General features: G+C 36.9%; 1 protein-coding gene across 1 annotated transcript in view; it reads left to right on the top strand.

Moving 5' to 3' along the window:
* PREX2 (phosphatidylinositol-3,4,5-trisphosphate dependent Rac exchange factor 2) overlaps nucleotides 1–15639 on the top strand; it is a 338025-nt gene that overhangs the window by 123816 nt on the left and 198570 nt on the right. The window contains exons 12-14 of the mRNA XM_062188384.1: nucleotides 10441–10544; nucleotides 11210–11259; nucleotides 12768–12843. Of these exons, the coding sequence (XP_062044368.1) occupies nucleotides 10441–10544; nucleotides 11210–11259; nucleotides 12768–12843 (230 nt within the window). The remainder of the gene's footprint in view (nucleotides 1–10440; nucleotides 10545–11209; nucleotides 11260–12767; nucleotides 12844–15639) is intronic.

Raw genomic sequence — 15639 nt, 5'->3', positions numbered from 1 at the left:
TGCCTCCCATTTAAAATTAATTAATTAACTGGAGGGGTAAGGCTCCAGATGGAGTTAATATGGTTTGCTTTCACAGAGGTGTAAGCCAGGTACAAAATCTGGATAGACTGGGGTAAAAGAATTAAATATTCACGTGTGTGTGCGTGTGTGTGTGCATGTACACAGGTGTTTCTCACAAGTATTTTGACATTCTCCTGATGTTGCCAAATGTTGTTAATGAGATGAATTCTAACAACTTTTCCTTCCGTTTCTGGTAAAAAGTAAAGGGCTAAATCTGTTATCTAAACATCCAAATATAGCTATTGCAGCACATTTTCTCCTTTACAGTTGTTGCAATCTCTAAAAAAATTTTGAAATACAAAGTCTTGGAATTTCAATTTGAAGTTTTCTTGCTAGAACAGTCTTTTTTTTTTTTTTTTTTTTTAAATTAGGCTACATACAAAACTATAGCCTGGAAAAAAAGACAACTTGAGAGGTGATTTAATAGGGGTCCCTTTTTCCCAGCTTTACTGAGGTATGAAGGACAAATAAAATCTGTATATACTTCTGGTATACAACATAATGTTTGATACACAAATTATGGAATGATTGTCTCAACCAAGCTAATTAACATATCTGTCATCTCAAATAATTGCCAGGTTTTTTTTTTTTTGTGTGTGTGTGTGTGTGTGTGTGTGGTGAGAATCTCTAAGATCTACTGTTAACAATTTTCCAGTATACAGTAACTATATTACATTTTCTCCATACATTGATTGATCAGTTGACACTCAGGTTGATTACATATCTTGGTTATTGTGAATAATATGGCATTGAACATAGGCGTGCAGATGTCTCTTTGCATACTGATTTTATTTCCTTTGAATTGATAATCAGAGATGGGATTGCTATATTATATAACAGTTCTATTTCATATTAGCTTTACTAATTGACATTTCCATCAACAGCGTATAAGAGTTCCATTTTCTTCACATCCTCACTAACCTTGCTCTTTTATCTTTCTGATAATATCTATCCACAGATGTGTAAGGTGTGGTTTTGATTTACATTTCCCTGATGGTTAGAAGGGTTGAATACCTTTTTATATGCCTCATTGCCATCTGAATTTCTTCTTTTTAGAAGTACCTATTTAGGTTCTGTGTACAATTTTTAATTGAATTTCTTGTATTTTTAATATTGAGTTGAATGAGTTCCTTAGATGTTTTAGATATTAACTCCATATTGGATATATGGCCTGCAAACACGTTTTCCATTCTGTAGGTTGCATTTTCATTTTGTTAATGTTTTTGTTTGCTGTGTGGAACCATTTTAGTTTGCTAAAGTCTTGTTTGTCTAATTTTTGCTTTGTAGCCTGTGCTTTTTCCACTATATCCAAAAAACCATTCCTCTATGCTTTTTTAAAAATTTTTTTGATCTACTAAATTTTTTGCTTGTTTAACCAGCAAGTTTTTAAAATTTTTATACTTTTTTAGCATTTTGCTACATTCACTTAAAATGCAGACATTTTATACATATACATTTTTTTCTTGAAACTAGATGTTACTATCACAGAGTGAGAGATTCATGACAGTAATCAGCATGGGGAAAGAAAAGTATAATGTCATTTATTTGGAAGAGTCAGTAAAGCAATATTTATAGCTGAATACCCAATGATAGGATACCCACACATTCTTTATACTCTTTGTATTCCATAGCTTTGTTTTTGTGGATTGAGCTGCTATAACTATGGGAATGCAGGTAACTCTTTCATTCACTGATTTCATTTCTTTTGGATATATTCCCAAGAGTGGGAGAGCTTGCTCATATGGTAGATCTATTTTTAGTTTTCTGAGGAATCTCAATACTGTTTTCCGCAATGGTTGTACCAATGTGTACTCTGACCCATGGTGTATTTGGGTATCTTTTTCTCCACAACCTCTCCAGCATTTGTTATTTTTTGACTTTTGGAGTGAAGCAAAGAGACTGTCTTTCTCCATTATGTGTTCGTGGAAACTTTTTAAAAGATCAGTTGACCATAAATACGTGGATTTATACCTGGAATCTCTATTCTGTTTCATTAGTCTAGTTGTCTGCTTTTATGTCAGTACAGTGCTGTTTTGATAAGTATAGCTTTGTAGTATATTTTCAAGTAAAGTAATGAGATGCTTCCACTTTATTGCTTTTGCTTAACATTACTTTGGTAGGACAGGGTCTTTTGTAGTTCCATGTGGATTTTTAGAATTATCTTTTTACTTCTATAAAGTAGAAACTTGAATTTTGACAGAGATTGCATTGAATCTATAGGTGGCTTTGGGTAGAAGGACATTTACCACTGTTTATTCTTCTAATCAATAAACCTGGAATATATTTCCATTTACTTATGTGTTCAGTTTCCTTCATTGGTGTTTTGTGATTTTCAGTGTTCAGATCTTTCACACCCATAGTCAAACTTACTTGAAAGTAATTTATTTATTTTTTTATGCTTTTGTAAATATAATCATTGTCTTAATTTGTTTTTTAGATACTCCATTTAAATAGAAATGCTAATGATTTTTGTATGTTGACTTTGTATTCTGCCACTTTACTGAAATCATGTCTTGGTTCCAATGGTTTTGGGGTAGAGTTTTTAGAGTTTTCTCTATGTCACATCATGCCAACTGCAAATAGACAATATTTCTTCTTTTTGATTTTGTTTTTAATCTATTTATTCTGGTTAGGACTTCCAGTACTACACTAAGTACAAATGACAAGCATAGACATCATTGCCTTCTTGTTCCTTATCATAGATGATAAGTCTTCAGCTTTTCCCTGTTGAATATGAAGTTAACTGTGGGCCTGTCAGCTATGGTCTTTATTATGTTGAGGTACATATACAATTTGTTGAAGCTTTTATTGTGAAAGGATATTTAATTATGCCAAATGCTTTTTCTAAATCTATTTAGGTGATCATATGCTGTTCATTCTCCATTCACTTTATGTGGTGTATTATATTGATTCACTTGCATATGTTGAACCTTCTTGCATCTCAGGGAAAAATCCCACTTGATGATGATGTATGATCCTTTTGCATAAGGTTTGCTAGTATTTCGTTGAGGATGTTTGCATCTATGTTCATAAGGAATATTGGCCTATAGTTTTCTTAAAATGTTCTTGTCTGGCTTTGGTATCATGGCTTCCAGCCATGGCGGTGGTGGTTAGAACCTAAGATGGTGTCCAGGTTGTAGATAGCACCATAGATAAGACTGCACCATTTTACTAACATCCCCCCATTTTGTTTTTTATAAAGCAAGAGTTGTATGGGGTTACATTATTCTCAAAAGTCCAGGAAGGGTAGAGGTACACTGATCTGTCTTTAAAGCTACTTCCTGCTGACATGGGGTGATGAGGTACTCTCTGCTGGCATAGGGTGATGTCTCAAGCTGCTGACTCCTGGGTGGGGAGCCGAGTATATCCCTGCAGCAGCATTTGGTTGACTGCCTGGCTGGTGAAGGCCTTGCTTCATTCCATTATCAGTTCCTGTAAACACTTAGACATTGTAGTATAAAAGACAGGGTGAGAATAGCAACCAATGTTCCTAGCAGTGGCATTAACCAAGTAATGAGAGGATTTCATAGAGAAGAGGAAATGAGGAGGGTTCTGGACCCTTGTGAAGACTGATGGACATAGTTTAAAACTAATTCCAACCAAGACTGGGAGAAAGGCCACTCATGTTTTGCAGGTAGAGGGGTTCGTGTGTAGAGAAATTCTGAACAATCTTAAAACATTAAGTGGGGGAGAGGATCATAAATACACACAGGTTGGCAGTAGAGCCATTGATGTTAGAGTAGAGGCTATGATTACAAAGGAATGAGACCCCAAGTGGGCTGGATAGGGTCTAGAACAAAGGACAAAGTCATTATTGGAGAATGTAACAAAGCTGCCGTCTAAACATGAGTAAGTTTTCCAATTGAGAGGCAAATAGAACCTGATAGAAGGGGCTTGATAATAATCTGTTGAGCTTTAAGGCCTTGTCAGTTATGAGGCCCAAACCTATCTATCTCTTCACATGGGGTGTGAATCTCCTTGAGATCCTGTTGACTTCCATTACCTAGCTGGCCTGGGAGGAGAGCTGGCCAGGTAAAGGCAGGTGGCATCTTCTGCCTGCCATGTTACTGACCCTACTTGGCCATCCCCTCAGCAGCAGTGATCACTTTGGAAGCTGGGTCGAGTGAAGGGCTTTTCAGCTTAGAGCCAGCAAGATCTGTAGCTGTGACCTGGGCATCCTCCAACTCCAGGCAGTTCCATTTCCAGTGATCCAAATCTTGGCTGGCAGAGCTGCCAGGGATCTTCATAAGCTGACTTCTGCTGAAGTCCTGGCTTTCCACATTGAAAGCCACTTCAGTGAACTGGACTGTTGGGTCTCTTTGAGGGAAGATCACTGATTAGAACAGCCATTAATAGGCCTGCCACTTATCTTTACATTGCTTTTGATGCCTAGCTTCCTTTTCCTCCTGGTTTTTGTTAAAGCAGACCAGAGGATGCAAGTAAAGGGAGTGCCTAAGTCCCATCTCTAATCTTTGTGGCCTAAACTAGAAGTCTACAGTCACAGGCATGTTCTGATAGTAGTTTTTTGTGAGGTAGACAATGCCCATGAGGAAAGCTATATCCTTACTTTAAAACTTTCTCTCCCTTTGGTTGGTCTGAAAGGGAGGTTTTGCCTGTTTACTGTGCCGATGGTGAAGTAAATCTAGCTGTGAAATTATCATTTAAGTTCTCATTTTGGATATGCTGTTACAGATGTTAGCCATTCCTTTTATTAGGTCTAAAAGTCAAAATATATACCCTAGAGAGTCCTTCAGAATCGAATTTGTTTCCTATCCTGAAGAGAATAGAGGAATGAGGGAACAGGTCAGGCTTAAAATAGAGAAAGGGAGCCAGTCCCATATCTCTTACTCACAATAGCAGTATCAAATGAAAACTTAGCAAGCAATTTCAACCATTAGATAACAACTTAGGAAAAGATTTACCAGAATGTCCAATGCTTTCTATAAATTTTAAGACTACGTGTATTTGGAAACATCTCTTAAACATCTAACATGGTATAGCTGCTTGTTTAACCAGCAAACTCAAACACAAACATATAAAAATGTTTTTATTTTCTTTCTACCAACAAATTGAAAACATCTGATACAGAGATTCAGGTCACATGAATCAAAATATGTCTCTAATTAATTTTAGCAGTTTAAATTTATGAGCAATTAATTATCTAAAAGCCAATTAAAACAAAGCACTTAATAAATTTTCCCATGTAGACATACTATATGTGCACATGTGTACATAACATACAAGATAGAACAACAGAGCAGCTTCAGTAATAGTCTCCTAAAATCTTAACCTGTTTTTTTTATTACCGTCAACCAATTAGAATTATTTTCTTCTCTTAGTGACCTCAATTAACCATACTTTTTCCCAATTGGAACCAGTAGTGCATTATTGGCTTCATCTGTTTATAGAGCTGTCCCAAAGTACTGAATACAATAGAAGAGGTTGGAAAAAGTCCATGGAAACCTATACAAAACTGGATGACCAAAGACTTTGCACCGGATTCTGTTCCGGTTGCCCCTCTTCCAGGCCAGCTCTCTGCTATGGCCCGGGAAGGCAGTAGAGGATGGCCCAGGTGCTTGGGCCCTGCACCCGCATGGGAGACCAGGAGAAGCACCTGGCTCCTGGCTTCAGATCAGCATGATGCGCCGGCCGCAGCAGCCATTGGAGGGTGAACCAAAGGCAAAAAGGAAGACCTTTCTCTCTGTCTCTCTCTCTCTCCCACTGTCCACTCTGCCTGTCAAAAAAAAAAAATTATAAACTCACTAATCACCAAGAGGCACTTTTATATTTCACATAGTATTTTTGAAAGCACCTGTAGGATTCTACAAAACATTTAACCCTTTTAGGCCTCTGGGCTGTTCTCATTTAGATAACCATTGTGTCCAGTAACACAAGATCATTACACTTTTTAGCTTTCAGACATTTGTATCAGTAGCAGTTTATATTATCAAAATTTAAAATTTAGCACCACTTCACATTTTGACAGTACTTTTAATATAATCCAAATAGCCTGATTAGTTGGTGTGTCTACAAGATGAGACATATCCTTTGACATTTCCAGGGGCCCAGCTGGAAATATCAAAATCCAAATTCTTTGTAACTTTGATTTTTTTTTTTTTTTGAATGCCTGACAAGGATGCCAAGAAGGCTTAAAATATCTGGTTGAAATAAGATCCCTAAGCATCATGAATAATATAGACCAGATTTGATCACTGTTACAAGGCAATTATTCAGATGTTTTAGAATAAGCATATATTCAAACAAATCATAACTCTTAATTGAAAACTCAGCTGTTTTTAAACAATTAGAACCTAACAGAGACATTAAGAGAATGTAATAGATTACTTTAGCTCATTGCTTTAATAGAGGATCAGATTCTAATTCTATGTGAAAGAGAAATAGATTGTTAGCTTTTGTATCCAAAAATTTCTTTCTTTCATAACGTTCTGTGACTTCCACACACTCTCTTCAACTTACTTGAAATGTCCTATCATTTCCATTCCAGTCTAGAGTAAACTAGCCCTTAGGGTAAAGTAATTCTTACAAACCATGTCCTTTCTTTATTCAAAAAAACAAACAAACAAACAAAACTCTCTTTCCTTCTTAGCCTTCCTTACCAAGAACACTCTTTCCTTCTTTTTTATTTATTTATTTGACAGATAAAGTTAGTGAGGAGGAGAGTCAGAGAGAAAGGTCTCCTCCCATTGGTTCACCCCCCATATGGCTGCTATGGCCGGTGCTGTGCTGATCTGAAGCCAGGAGCCAGGTGCTTCTTTCTGGTCTCCCATGCGGGTGCAGGGCCCAAGCACTTGGGCCATCCTCTACTGCCTTCCCGGGTCGCAGCAGAGAGCTGGACTGGAAGAGGAGCAACCAGGACTAGAACCCGGTGCCCATATGGGATGCCGGCACTGCAGCTGGAGGATTAACGTTGTTGACCCTCCTCTTTCCTTGTTAACCTTCCTTAATTTACATTTTGAAATAACCTGTTAAAAATCTCCAAATTAAGACAACATTTTTTAAATAAGATAACACATCAAATTTCAGATCAATTTTCAGTTACTTCAAGCAGTGTTTATAGTTTATGAAAACATTATTTGTTAGAAAACCCAAATAGTTTTTCTATAGAATATAATGTGCTGAGAGTACCAAAGTTTACATTTAGACACATTTATCTCATTTGCCTTTACCCAATTTTACGTTTACCAGTTACATCTATGTGACTTAAGATGCTGATGTTCTTTTATATATATCTCTATCTGAATTCAATTAAAATTAAAATTGAATTCATCTATAACTAGTACTGAATACCCATTGCTGTTTAATTGAGTACTGATTACCCATTGCTATTGCATTGGAAGCCTGTTAAAATAAATTGAATATAAGTTTGGCATGTTACAAAGCAATATTTTTAAAAGTAATGATCTTCCTGAATACAAAGAGAGAAATTTCTGCAAACTCAGTGTCTAGTTACAGTTGCTTTCTTACCCTAAGAACACCTTAGGCCAATGATGTCTTAGGTAACAGTAAGCCACTTGGGACTGCCTCTGAAACAAAAGTTCAGGCAGCTGCGAGACAGTTCCCAAAGGTGACTGTGGGCCAGCAGCCAGTGACCAAAGAAGTCCACTGTGGTGGAGGTCAAAAAACTTGATTTTCTTCTCTGGCTGACTCATGATAAAACAAAAGAGCCATCAGAGGGTCGGATACCTACTTTGTTTCTTGGTAAGCAGGAAGCTCAGAAGGATGGGATCACCACTCCTTTGCTATTCTTATGGTAAAACTGCAACAGGAGAGGAAGGGGCAAAGACCAGTGGGAGGACCAGGGCTGGAGGGTGAAAGCCTGGAGACAGCCATTTGCAAACTTGTGGGAGGGAAAAAAAAACTTGTGGGAGGGTCTTTGATAAGACAGGGGGAGTAGACTTTGGACCAGGCCTGGTTCTAAGATAAAGTTGAAATTCCTGGGCGGGAGGGGATGGTACAGTGAGCTGAAACAGTGAGAGGTGGGGCTGCAAACTTAGAAGGAAGGGATTTCGTCTCTGGCCCTTGACCTCTAGTAGAAATTTTGGAGGCCAAAAGGACCTGGGCCAGAGAGCAGGATGTACACATAAAAGGTTTAGATCAAAGATAGGAAAAAGCTTGAACATATGGGATCTCCTTCCATTTTCCTGATTGCTCACAGAAGGATCATGGTCAGCGTTTGAGGTCTGGAGCCAATTTGAGAGGGACCATATTACTTACAATGCAACCAAGAGGAGAATTGGATGGAACACGGGAAGAAGTTCCCATTGCAACCTGTAGTTGGATTGGTAGATATCGGTCATCCCCGAGATCATGGCCATCTGACTGATGAGACAATATGGGAACAGAGGCCAGGGGTTGTCACCCACGTGCCCAGTGGAGCCCAGGGCTTAGCCCATAGAAGAGAAACAGAAGGTTGAGTCGTCACCTACAACCACTGTTACCCAGACACAGTTTCTGTAGTGGCACAAAGCTGTAGGAGTTGCAGTGCCCAGTACCAGCACTTTTAGATGCGAGTAGAACCACAACCCATAGTGGAAGCTGCCGTGGGAATTTTCCATTCCACGCCTTACCTCAGAATTTGGAAGGCCAGTGTGTAGATGGAGATCACGAAGTGTTTGCTGGAGTGGAAGGAGTTCTGAGAGTGTTTTGTGACTATCAGGAATCCAGGACCCCAAGACAGCTCAGAAATACCCGAAGGGAAAGCAGAGTCACTGGGGGAGCCCGGATGCGAGTCATGGCACCAAACACTGGAGTAAGGGAAAGAGTTTATTGGTGGGGAAACCCAACAGACCAGAGGGAAGGGGCAAAGAAGGAAAAGAGGGAGAAGGAGAGCGTAAGAGAGACAGACAGAGAGATAAAGAGACAGAGAGAAAGAGAAAGAGATCAAGAGAATTGGATTTTGAAAATGTTCCTTTCTCCTCAACCTTTTGGAAGAATATCAGAAAGATTGGCCTGAATTGTTCTTAAGTGTTTGGTAGAATTCACCAGTGAAGCTATCAGGTCCTTATGTGGGAGTCTTTATGAATATGAAAATCTATCCTGAGGATAGTAATGAAAGCTGGCAACTCATTTTCCACTGAGAGATACACACATTTCAAGTGACTTGTAAGGAAAGCTTTTCTTAGTGTAAGAACTGTTATAATTTTGGATTCAGTAACATTGAAATTATTTAATCTAATCGGGAGGTCTACCACAGGACAAATGGTCAAGACTGATGTGGGTGGTCTTGGCCTGATCACAGTGAGATAAAACAGATAAGCACTGAATTCATTTCTAGGACTGAGGATCAAATCAGAATTCAGTAATCTGGGTATCTGCTCTTTGGAGGGCACTTTTTGCCTTGCTTTGTGGTTTTGTGAAGGAATATAAAACACAAACTCATGTTTATACAAATATACTCTAAATTTATATGAATAAGTACATATTTTATACCAGCCAAATTTGCTAATGTCGAGTTGCCAAATAGTTATAGAAAAATTATAGATGTATTAAATTAACATAATTTTATTATAACTCCTACTAGAAAAACATTGGATTGGCCTTGCTGTGTTAGAAAAGCACAAGCTTGGTCTGGTGTCGTGGCACAGCAGGTTAAGCCGCTGCTTGCAGTGCCAGCATTCCATATCTGAGTGCTGGGAATCTCGACTGCTGCTGTGCTAATGTGCCTAGTAAAGCATCAAAGGATGGCACAAGTACTTAGCCCCCCAACCTGGGAGACCAGAGGGAGTTCTGGGCTCCCAGCTTCTACTCCTACCAACCTTGGCCACTGTGGCCATTTGAGGAGTAAACCAGTGGGTGGAAAAAATCTCTCTCTATATATATCTATCCTTTCCCCCCACATGTATTCATCTGTCACTCTGCCTTTCAAATAAATTAATAAATAAATATTTTTTAAAAAAGAAAAGTAGGAGGCTGGCACTGTGGCTCAGCAGATTAAAGCTGTGGCCTACAGCACTGGCATCTCATATGCGCAATGTCTTCTGTCCCAGCTGCTGCACTTCTGATCCAGCTCCCTGGTATTGAGCCTAGGAAAGCAGTGGAAGATGGCCCAAGTGCTTTGGCCCCTGCACCCACAATGGAGATCAGGAAGAAGCTCCTGGCTTCGACCTGACTTAGTCCTGGCTGTTTCAGCCATTTGGAGAGTGAACCAGCAGATGGAAGATATCTCTCTGTCTGTCTGTCTGTCTGTCTCTCTAATCCTGCCTTTCAAATAAATAAATCTTTTAAAAAAAAAAAAGTGAAAAGTTTTTGCAGCATTGAAAGTTTCAGTATTTGGGAATGTGTATTTTATAGGTATATATTTTTTTAACTTAGCACTTTTCAGATTGTAAGTATTTTAATATATTGTTCCTATGTTTTTAGTTACAGATAAACATCAATTCAAACCAGAGCAGATGTTATATAGATTTCGCTATGATGATGGAACATTTTATCCAAGAAATGAGATGCAGGATGTGATTTCGAAGGTAAGGACTTGTCTTGCAACGTCTTCAATAGCAGAATTCATGTTGTCATACTAAAGAAAGATAAAAGACTGTAGACAGACTTAAAAAATTCTTCTAGTTTGGAAAGTTCATAAAGTAAATAATACAAGTATAGCCTCTTTTCTTTTTTTAGTGTTCCAACAATTCTAACATTAGACCATTTTTCTGTTCCCTTACATAGTTCTAAATGGAAATAATGACATTGCATCATTTAAGAGGTTATATACATTGAAAGTTGTTTCACATGTAGCAACAGGTGGTTGTGATACTTGAATAAATATAAAAGATATATATAATAAATGTAACATCAGTTTTGTACACTTGGCAAAATTTATATTGACATATAACAAACAAGAATAGACATGGCACTGTATAGATTTATTTGTTTAAATTTTGTCTGGAAATTTCACATTCTAAGAAAAATAATTTAGAAAAAAATTGTGTATATATATTACAAATTCATAACACAATTTGATCCTATTCCTTTATGGGTTTAAATCATAGCATTTTTATGATGTAACATAACATTTGAATAATTTTTGAGGCTTTAAAATGACTCCAGAATGTTGACAGTGAATTTATTTGAAATTATCATTGCCATAACCCTTGAGTATTCTTACTTAATATTTGACGTATATCTTATACAGGGTGTAAGATTATACTGTCGTCTTCACAGTCTGTTTACTCCAGTGATAAGGTGAGTCTCATTTATAAGTTCTGGGAAACTTAAAACAAAATGTTTGTATTGTGTCTCACAAAGTAGAGAGAAATAGAAAATAATGAGTGTTTGTGGACTTTCTTCCATTTTCCTGCCACAGATACCCTGCAAATATTTTTGATAACTTAATATTAAGCACTTAACTTGTAGAACTGGATGCTTATCATTTTTTTTCTGCTAAACTAATAGAAAAAAATAATGGTTTAATTTTCTATTTACCTGTGTAGATGAAGGTTGCATATGAGTGTAAGTACATTCTGAAAGTACATTGTAGCCATATGGGACTTCTTATCAATAAAGTTATATTTTGTAAGAGCTGATAAGAAGGAGTTATTCTTTGGCTAGAAGTGATTTTATGAGTTGTCATGAAAAATGTCTGGGAAAAAGTTGTAAAACAGATGGAATGTATGATAGTTGTGCTTTTAGTATGTGTGAATTTAGCTTATAGAGAGATAATTACTCAGTGTGAAAAATGGCAGTCCTACATATGATCCATAATTGATGACCCTTTTCTTAGTGAAGTTTATGGTAGCTAAGAGGAGATGGGCAATGACAGATTTAAAAGATAAAAATGCTGTTGATTACTATGTTATTAGTTATTAATGAGTGGCTCATCTTGTTCATTTATCATTGAAATTGCAGAAATTTCAAGTATACCTCAGGGAGCTTTTTTATGGACTTGGTAGAATGATGTAAATGTTAGTTGTAAATTATTGACCAAGGCTAGAGGACAGCAAATAGAGTTAGTAAGTATTACTTACTTCCAATATTTTTTTGCAGTTTGGATTTTGTGACATTTTGGAAACACTGTCATTCTCTCATTCCCCTTTTGATCCAGGCCCAGAAAATAAATGCATTATAGATTTTTGCCCTTGGGCAAAAAAGCTTTAAAAAATTTCTCAGTTCTAGGAAGTCTGCTGAATGAGGAGGCCAGTCCATCCCCTCGATTACCTGGAGATGTGGTGTCACTGTGTCCCACTCTGATCAGACTTTATGTGCACGGCAAGCTATTCGTGTGTCTACTGCAGGGGCAGGCCTGCCAGTTTTCCAGTACACCATGGCTGAACATGTACAAGGAATCCTGTCGTGCAGATCCAGTCTTCCTGGGGAATGCAGAAGGGGACGAGGGCACCGTTTTATTTTTATTTTTCACATTTTGAGGAGGTTTCTTGTAGAACCTACCATAATTTAGAGAGAAGAAATTCTATTTTATTGTTATTTCATAAATGAGTTATACATTGCTATCTAAATTATTATCAGGAGTACAGTGGAAATAATATATTTGGATAGAAAAGGATATGGAAGAAGAGAATATGAGTCTCTTTCGTAATATGAGCTGTTGAAGGAATTCTCAGCTATTACACACACTTTGTAAATCTCTCTTCACTGGTGACCTTTTCTGTTGCATACTGATACTAAATGAAAGTGTTCTCTTGGGCTCACCATCCCCTTGATTAATGTTTCTGGTTTCTTTCTTTTTTTAATAGAGATAAAGATTATCATTTAAGGACCTACAAATCTGTGGTCATGGCCAACAAACTGATAGACTGGTTAATTGCACAGGTAAATAGAAAAACAGATGCCGTTGAGCTTTTTTTAATTCTGTGCTGCCTTACACTTTGAGCATGTGAGTTATGCATATTTTCATAATAGCTGCCTGTAGATGAATCATAGTGAAGTAACTCGCTCGGGTTCATACAACTAATGTGAAACAGAGTTAGGATTTGAACCTAGATAATCTGAATTCTGTCAAACTTGATTTTTATGCTGTCTTATCTTTCAAAAGGAAAGTGTCCCTATTTTTAAATATCATCTGAAATTCATCAAAAAATGCTAAGCATTGGTTTATCATTGAAGAAAGCTGTCCTCATATTACTAAAATTGTTTGCTTTTTTTTCACTAACTTACTTTAAAGTATATATTAGTCCTAGCAAGTTATACTAATGTCTCTGTACTTTTCTCTGTTAGATAATAAGTGTACTTTGATAACAGGAGCTTTAATATCTGTCTACATCCATTTTAACTAGGAAAGCACAGATTTGATTATTGTTCCTGTTTCACCACTTCTTGGAATTTGGATGCTGACTGCTAGCTACTCAGTAAACCAAATTAGAACATCTAGCTTATTGTAATAGATATTAAAATATATATTTGAATGTTTTCGCATACTAAGTCAACTAATAAATGACCGAATGCTTTTAATCTGTTAAAGAAAAGGCTAAGAAAACCGATATCCACTTTAAGTAAACTTACTGTTTTGGAGGAGGGAATATTTCTTAGTTGAAATTACATTGCTATATTTAGATATTTAAGACAACTTCATAAGCAGCTTTACTTTCTTCTTTTTAAAGCTAGTGGCTTACCTTTTTGTTACAAGTAGATAATAGCATTTGCTATTTCATCATGAAATGTCTACTTTTATAAGTTGTTAATATTTAATCCATATTTGGTTTATCTGAACACATATATTGAGATCTTTATTCTTCAATATTCATTTCTAGACTGTTCAAGACAACCTAACTTTGTATGTTATAGGAGATGATTTAAATATATCTGGAAGCTAAGGTTATAGATGAGAACCAATCATTACTTTTGGATAACACTGATTCATGCTTCCAGTGGCTGTCCTAGTAGTGTCAGAGCTTTTTATCACACTGTGGCCAATGTGTGTCACTGCAATCAGTGCCGTGGTCAGAATGGGACTTGAAATTTTCACATGAACCTTTCCAATATGTTGATTGCATGAGAAAATGAAGGGAATTGATTTGAAGCAAAAGGCGTTGCTGAGCCAACATTTAATATTTTAATCAGGAAGTCAGTTATCAGTTACTATAATTTTCAGACATTTTTGCTTTCCTAGGGTAAGCGTTAGAGAACAAAATAAGCAGCTGAGAAGTTGGACCAAATCGCAAATTATTTTTGTCTTCAGTTTTTGTTAGTGGTCTGTTATCACAGTTTCTATAGAAATTGTATGTAGCAAAAATTGCCGTAGACTGTCTCAAGTAATGTGGTATCTGATGCCAGCTCTGCGGATAACTAGTTACGCAAACTTGGACAAGTTACTCCATCTCTGTTAGTATTCACATCTGTTCCGTATTTTCTGTAATAGCTGTGCATGTCATCTCTTGTCTATCAATGAAGGTTTATGATTCGGATATTGTAAAATAGGTCCAAATTTAAGTATCAGACACAATCTTTATTCCTTCACTTTATTTTTTAAGCTACTTTCTTATTTTTTTAATATTAGCTTGCTCTTTATTTTTTATTATTTATTTTTATTTGAAAGGCAGAGTTACAGAGAGAGGGAGGGACACAGAGAGGCCTTCCATCCACTGGTTCACTGCCCAAATGGCACCAATGGCCTGAACTGGGCTGAAAGCCAGGAATCAGGAGCTTCATCCAGGTCTCCCACAGGAGTGCAGGGGCCCAAGCACTCGGGCCATCTTCCACTGCTTTCTCAGGCACATTAGTAGAGAGCTGGATTGGAAGTGGAATAACCAGGACCTGAACTGGTGCCTATATGAGATGCTGGTGTGGCAGGTGGAGGCTTAACCTACTGCCCCAGAGTGCTGGCCCCATTGCTTATAAAAGGACAACATGGGATGCCTTGGAAGAGGAATGCATAATAATGAAATGATAAGAGAACAAGTTAAAGTTGTTAATCTATTATTAAGAAAAGATTTTCAAAAAGAAAGCGTTTCTTTCAGCAACACTCTCAAAAAATGTTTTCCCGTACTAACCAAAACATTGAGTTGAGTTGATTAGCTTTAGAGAACAGAGTAAAGACCAGATCCCCTTCAATTGTCTATAGGTTGTTTAGGAATATATTCCAGATCCCAAAGTGTTTCTCTGATTTTGCACTGTATTTGTGTTGTCATATTGGAAAATATAATGACTCTGATTTTCTTCTTAGTACACTTTTTCACTGGCTGTTGTGTGGCTTCTTGTTGGTGAAGTTCACTCCTTGAGAAATGCATCACATACTTCTTGTATTTGCTGGCTCAACCAAATAATTCTCTCTTAAAATATTACACATTACCATACATTAATAGATTGTTTTAGAGGTCCTTCAAGGCAAGGCCATATGTTGGAATGGAAGTTGGTAGCCAAGATAATGCATAATGATTTTTACCTACTTTTATTTGGTGTTTTGTTAACTAACAGGCTATTTCTGTATTGCATACTTAGGATACAAGATCTAAGAAATAACAGGAATCCTCTATAATAGCAATAAGCTTTTATTATGTATATATTTTAATGTTTGATAAAGGATGGTTTTCTGTATAATAGTTGCCACATATCAAAGGAAATATGATATTGTCTTTTGGGACTGGCTTGTTTGACTAATCATAATGGTCT

This window comes from Lepus europaeus, chromosome 4, assembly GCF_033115175.1.
Source record: "Lepus europaeus isolate LE1 chromosome 4, mLepTim1.pri, whole genome shotgun sequence".
Classification (NCBI taxonomy): domain Eukaryota; kingdom Metazoa; phylum Chordata; class Mammalia; order Lagomorpha; family Leporidae; genus Lepus; species Lepus europaeus.
The sequence above is the reverse complement of the archived record's forward strand: the minus strand, read 5'-3'. Positions and strand labels throughout refer to the sequence as shown.